This window comes from Heptranchias perlo, chromosome 31, assembly GCF_035084215.1.
Source record: "Heptranchias perlo isolate sHepPer1 chromosome 31, sHepPer1.hap1, whole genome shotgun sequence".
NCBI classification, from domain to species: Eukaryota; Metazoa; Chordata; class Chondrichthyes; order Hexanchiformes; family Hexanchidae; genus Heptranchias; species Heptranchias perlo.
In genome coordinates this window covers 5,883,994-5,890,819 of record NC_090355.1, presented here as the reverse complement: position 1 = coordinate 5,890,819, position 6,826 = coordinate 5,883,994, and the positions used below count along the sequence as shown (strand labels likewise).

The 6,826-nt window shown below is 43.6% G+C and overlaps 1 protein-coding gene across 1 annotated transcript in view; it reads right to left on the bottom strand.

Moving 5' to 3' along the window:
• Nucleotides 1-3,254: 3,254 nt before the first annotated feature.
• The window catches only part of nsmfb (NMDA receptor synaptonuclear signaling and neuronal migration factor b), a 65,608-nt gene continuing 62,036 nt past the window's right edge, over nt 3,255-6,826 (bottom strand). The window contains exons 15-16 of the mRNA XM_067969558.1: nt 6,365-6,440; nt 3,255-4,876 (exon numbers count right to left, since the gene is read on the bottom strand). Coding sequence (XP_067825659.1) covers nt 4,779-4,876; nt 6,365-6,440 — 174 coding nt within the window. The 3' untranslated portion in view covers nt 3,255-4,778. The remainder of the gene's footprint in view (nt 4,877-6,364; nt 6,441-6,826) is intronic.

Here is a 6,826-nt window from a genome sequence, read left to right as displayed (position 1 = left end):
AGAGTCAATCCCCATTTGCTTCCTCTTGTAACATCAAGCACAAAACAGATGTGGCACCTAACTGGGATATGAAGATGTTATATGCTCACTTTCACACGTCATAGCATAAAGAGTCTAATCCTACTGCATCCCAACCAATCCAGATAGATTCTATAGGGACTATTGCCAGTGTTGTCACCAGGACTCCGGTGAAGTGTAATGATGGGTGTATCAACAATTTGGAATTATACAGGGCCCATCATGTAGAAGAAAATCTCAGAGTGTTTTACAAAGTGTGGGGGGAGAAAGCACACAGAGTTAGAGATGGGAAAGGTTAAGGAGGGGAGGTTGAGGGAGAGGTGCTGAGCCATTTTCACTTCAATAGTGAAAAGCACTGAGCAGTACAATTATAGATTTTGTTCTTCCAAAATTGGGTTGTGTCTCAAGAGAGAACCTTGAGCAGTATTCACTGGTGACGGCAGTGGTTGAAGCAATTACATGTGACCAACTAAGAGCATCACGCAGACGTGTGATATCTTGCTGAGGCCAACACACTAAAATAAACCTAAAAGACAAAATGGCAATGACCCACTGACAACACCAGTCAACAATAACCCTTGTACTGTACCTGGTACCCTTGGAATGAAATGACAGCTGTAATCAGTTGAGGAGCTGTCATGTGTGTGGGTGAGGATGGTTCTATCCATTCCTTGCCAACTGATGCCAGTGGGCATCGGTCTTCAATGAGCAGTACCAGCGGGCAGTAGGGTAGATGTTGTAGCCAGCCGTCACCAAGAAGCACAGTCTACACCAAAGTGGGGGAATTTGGGGTTTTTTGTGAGGTATTTTAGCCCGGTGAACCACTGCGTATTCAACACGCTTTGGCATCCTGGACAGAGACCACAGCTTCATTTTGGAGAACTTTTCCCTCACCGGTGACGGTGGCTGAGGGGCCGAGATGTGCAGGATCTTCGTTTTTGATCCTCTGCCTTGCTCAGACCTTTTCTTGCCAGAGTTTTTTTTAAATGAATTTAAGTGCAAAGGATGTAGTGAGACCAGCTCTGACTGCCATTGCCAGTTTATAGGCAATGGGTTCCAAAAGGCTTTGAAAATGAATTCAGTTCCCCCCTTCTGTAACCCTCCATCCAATGTTTAGCCCCTCAAATACCGGTCATATTTATCAAACGTACAAAGATTTTCTCCCAAATGTAACGCACAAAAATTCTGAATGCTTATACCATATATCAGGCCTTTAGGATATCAAAGGCAACTCACGGTGGGTCTCGCACTGTGTTATAAGCAACACACCGTCATTCACCATGACAGCCCTCAGACCAGTGCTTTAACACAAATGACTTCATCTCAAGGAGAATTTAATGGGTTTCTATTCTTGTCAATCTAGTTTAATCAAGAAAAAAAGGCATTCTGCGACAACAGTTAGTCAAACAGCCAAACACTACACCACAATTGTACTCTCGGGCTTTGCCTGTGAGGGCTCAAATCTACTCTTGGTGTACGTGCATGTATTTTATATGATATAATCAGTATAATAGAGATATAAAGTACATGATGTCCCACTGATCCACAACACAATAAATCCCCATAACCTTGCCATGCTCACATCAAAAATCTGATCTCGCAGCGAGGATGTCGTGAAGTCTGCCCTAACAACCCCCTCCCCTCCTCTAGAATAACGACAGCAACCAAACACAGACTATATTTATTCCAAATAACACTACTGTATCTATTAAAAGTCATACTGGTTGGGTGGGAGTGACCCCGAGGGATCGCCTTCCTGGGCTCAGATACAATCCTGTGGCTTATAACTTCATCTGAACCAATTAGTAAGATCATCCACTCACCTAGTACCCTGCGCTTAACCTATGTGAGTGCTGGTCTAGCGTTGGGGATCAATAAAAATTCAAGTTTACAAGAACAGTCCAAATCAATCTTGGTTGTAGGCCTTCAGCAACTTTCAGGCCGTTGCCTCAACATCAGGTTTAAGAGCGGCACCAAAACCAACGATGGATCCATTAAGTTATTACCTTAGTAACCGCACAGGCCTCAGTGATGAGCAGCAGTAGGCTGTGCGGGTTATTTGTGTGTCCTACAGTTCAATGCAGCCAGTAATGCAGTGAGAAAACATAGTCTTAAAATCATTCCTATGGTTTACAAAAGGTTTACATTTCTTCCTTCTCTCAGGTAAGGTTGGCACCTTTGTCAAGGCTAAAATTGGATGGGGGCAAGATAGGAGCATGGAGGGGGGCGGGGGGGTGGGACCAAGGCTCGATTTCTGAGGTCTGCTTCAATGATGATGACAATCACTACTAGCTCGCCAAACATGGGAATGGTGGGGGGGGAATTGACTTGTTTTAAAACCCAAACTACTACTGGACCACTGATAACAGGACTGTCCCTAACCTGGAGGTGGCGTCACAACTTTCAAAGCGCACCGTCAGGGGAGATGAAGGGGACAGTTAAGGGAATACACCAGTTAAATCTGCAATCTTACTTTAAATTAAATGGCGAGAGTAGGACTGGCAGCCACCGCTTTGAACTGGTACAAGGTAAATTTAAAAGGTTGAATTTCCGGGAGGGGGGAGGGGTCCCCCTGATCGTCCACCGTAATTTTGGCGGAAGAACTGGGCAAAACCCTGGGGAAAGGACGTAAGCACCGTTTCCGCCATTTCTCCAGGGTTTCCGCAGGTCTTATGCTGAAGTCACAACGGGAATTCCTGAGGAAATTCAATCCCCAAGACTGATTGTCAGGAAGTTCTTCATGGCACAGAGTGATCAACACATGGAATAGAGGAGAAAACTCTGGAATCATTCAAGAACCAACCAAACGTTGAAATGGGGCATGGTAGGGTGTTTCTGGAGGGAAGAATTAAGATGGGCTCAATGGTCATCCGTACTTAACTTGTGATTCTTGTGTTAATACATTGTTTCCATGCGTTATGTTACACGTAGGAAATATTTTTCACTGCTTAGTGGCGAGTGATTATGCTGAGTTTTAAACACTTGATGCATACATCTGAAATGACCGTGCTTTTCATGGACAGTTAGTCCCTTTAAATTGTGAGCAAAATCATCTAAATACAATCACGTTAAGTGTTTGCACGATAATATCGCACAGTCGTGAAAAATTGTGATTTAAAAAAAAAATCCATTTGTTGCTCATAAACCTGCAAGAACTCCTTGGGACCTCGAAAGGTTAATGTCACTGGTGCCTAACCCCACCCCCCAACCCGTGAACACAACAGTTTGGCTATTGAAATTAGCATAGTTGTTCCCATATTCTACTGTAACAGAGAATGGATCCTTACTGCTTAAAGTGGTCTGACGTCCCGTCCCAAGAATTGAAGGACTGATGGAAAACCAGTTTGAGTGTTTTCCCTTTAATTGGCATAGATTACATCGTGACACATGCTGGAATAGTCTTTACTGAAAGGCCTCGGACTACAGTAATATCTTAAATAGTTTCTAACCTAGACAACCTAGCCTAAATCGCAACAGTAAAAGATCGTCATGATGGTGCCAATCAGCCATTTTAAAAAGGCTATTTACCATGACTATGTTAAGGAGTGGAGTATAAATAATCTTTAAATGCAAATCGCTGCCAGTGTGTCTATCAATAAAACTCACATTCAAACTGTGCTAGTGCAACAGATCTACCCTGGAGTTCAGATCAATCCAGAATAAAAACCAACACAGTGTCTCCAATCAGATGAAAGCAACGCTGCTGGTGTCCATAATGGGTCTAATGAAGCTTATATTATAATAGATTGCACCCAGCTCTTCTCATTGTCAATACTCTTATTCCTCACATTAGCCAATAAGCTAATTTTTGATTCTTAATAATTATTATGTCCCACCTTTAGCTTTTGTTTAAAACACAATAAATCCCATGTAGCTGCTACTGCTACTCTGTCAAGCCTGTTAAACATGAGGATGTTAGAACTGTAGTCAACAAAGTAAAGACTATGAGGTTACTTCATCACAGAAAGGTACCCCTTGATGCTTCTGCCTGGAGAATCAATCTTTGAACTTAGTGAACAATTGAATTGGTTCCTTTCATGCTTGTTGTCATTGCTTGAGTGACAAACTGAAAGCAATGATAATGGGAATCCGCTGCGTCATACTCTCAAATAGATTAAATATCCTCCTAACTACTGAGACACTCTTACCAAATAACTCTTATAATTAGCACTATTCGATTAAAAATCCAATGTACCTATATTCAATAATAAAACCTTTAGCTATTTTTTTTAAAAACGAAACCTGTCTCCACACTAAGGTCCTTGAGAACATTTCACGGACGCTCCAGGCTGCACATGTGTTTCAAGCCGAGCCCATGGATCATTTAGAATTTTCCATCGTTAGAACCTTCAAAGAATCTTGTTTGGCACAATCTGGCTTTGCCAGGATTCCAACAGCTGACCTATTTCGGTCCCGTCCTTTGCACAAGGACTTTGGGATTAAAAAAAATATAACCCGAGCTCTCCTGTCTTGATGGATGACAAAGTGGCCTGGATTGGCCTCATTCTGCAGAAAGAAAAATTCAGATTCCTGCTCCATCTGCTCAAAGAGACAAAGGCCCTAACCTCTCTTCTCCATTCTTTACCAAGACTTCCGTTAAGTCTTCCTTCATCCGAATAAGATACAACAGAGATGACTTCTGCCTCTTCTCCGTCCCTTCGGAGACCCTCTGTCATCTGCTTGCCTCCAATATTGAGGAGACGTCTTTCTCGATAAGAGCGGTTACAAGTGATTATTCCGATTCCGAGTCTTCCTCTGCCTCACAAGATGTCATCATAGTCCAGCAGCTTTGAGTGTTGCCTGGATTTCCAGAGTCTATAGAGACGAAAGTCAAAGTACGTCTCTATCATCTGCTTCCCTGTAATGCAACATGACAACTGTCAATAAACAGGTTCATCAAAGATAATAGTCATAAAATTCTGAGAGTAAAACATGGCCAAATTATTACTGATCGTGTCATTCTATATTACTTTGTACTCAGGAGGTCAGCAACTTGTGAAATTTCCACTCAAAAGCCCAAACCTCCCTGAGCAACCATTTAGTAACTTTTTGAAGACTGTTCCTCTAAAGATTTTTTCCAACTATAAAAGAAGATGCCAAGAACTGAGCCTATGTTACACTTTGAGTATAAGACGTACTTTTTCTAACTGGCAAAATCATTTTGTATGTAATATTTCTCCCCTATTTCCTTCCCTTCTTTCCTGAAAGTGCTACCTCATACTGGGGTATGGTTCCATGGCTACATCCCCCCCAACATCACCCGTTCGTCATGTGTGGGCCTCGACAGTCAGCACTGGCAGGCTGACACGGCCGAGTCCAATCCTGTCTTTGCTGGATTTCCACACACGTAAACCTCCAGCAGGGATCACCAGCACCAGGAACCCTGGCTGATCTTTACTCTTTCTAGTTTAGGGACGCTGATAGAGGCGACTCTGCATGGACGATGGGATTTTCCGGGTCAGTGTGGTGCAGTAGACACCAGGGGTGCGTTAACTCCCTGGGCCACTGAGGCAGGCACAAAAAAACATTTTGTAAGGTATTTACCACACCCCATCTTTATGGCTGCTCTTCCCCCCACCCCCCTCCCCCAAGCACAAAGGCAGTCTGTTTGAGTCAGGCTATTCAGGAGTGAAATCATGAAGCACTTCCTCACACAGAGGCTAGTAGAAATTTGGAACTCCATCCCTCAAAAGGCAGTTGAGGCTGGAGGTCAACTGAAGCTATCAAGACTGAGATCAACATATTTTTGTTCAGTGAGGGTATCAAGGGATATGGGGCAAAGGCAGGAGCATGGAGTTAAGATACAGATCAGCCATGATCTAACTGAATGGCGGAACAGGCTCGAGGGGCTGAACGGCCTCCTCCTGTTCCTATGTTCTCCCAGTGGAGTTGCCAGAGTGACCAGGTGTTCTTCCTGAGCTCCAATTACACTATCCTACATGCTCTTCCTCCTCCCTGCATTGTAACCAAGATTTTGTGGACTGACCCAGGACCTTACCTTCCTCCTACACACCACAGGTTTTTTAAAAGTTAAGTTTGGCATCACTGTGATAGGGATTTTTCATTTCTGCCCTTGGCCCTTCGATCAGCTCTCTGAATTTTTTTTTTTGAAGAACGCGAGCATGAGCAACATTTTTTCAGCAATGCTTCCTGGTGGGGTTGGAATGGACCAGTTGACATTAACCTTCAAAGGAGAACAAACCTGCTACTCATTAGCCCATTAATGAGGACGTCTCTGACCTCACCAACGGTATCAAGCGTATGTCGAAAAGCCACAGTTCTCCCAACTATGATGAACGTCGAAATGTTGACTACTCTTTGAGACAGCAGGAAGGCCTGGACTTACCATGTGCTGAAAGCTCCAATGGAGACTCAAAGGATATTCGGTGAGGACTCATCAGGGTTCTCAGGCTTCGGAAAAGCTGAAAGCAACAAGCAACGGCTTAAATATGTGAAGGGAATTCCTGTGAACATGAAGTGTTTGAGTCCAATGATACAGTTGCTGAGAATCCAGGACAGGCCATTAATTGCCTTCTAAGCCCGTGGTCCCTATGGATCTGTTTTAACCCCAGTTATAAGAATTATCACATCTAGGCATGTGGAACAGTTGCCCTCATAGACAGACAACCCCTCATCCGGCTACTAAAAAGTTCACATCCGAAAGAAAGTCCATTGCCTTGAATTGCCGCACAATCCTAAATGTTACAATGTGAGCTAGTGGCCTCACTGGGGTCTTTCAGTGCCTCACTTAAGGAGATATCGGTCAGCTGACTGAGATTCTCAGTCCTCCCTTCAGTACTTTAAACTA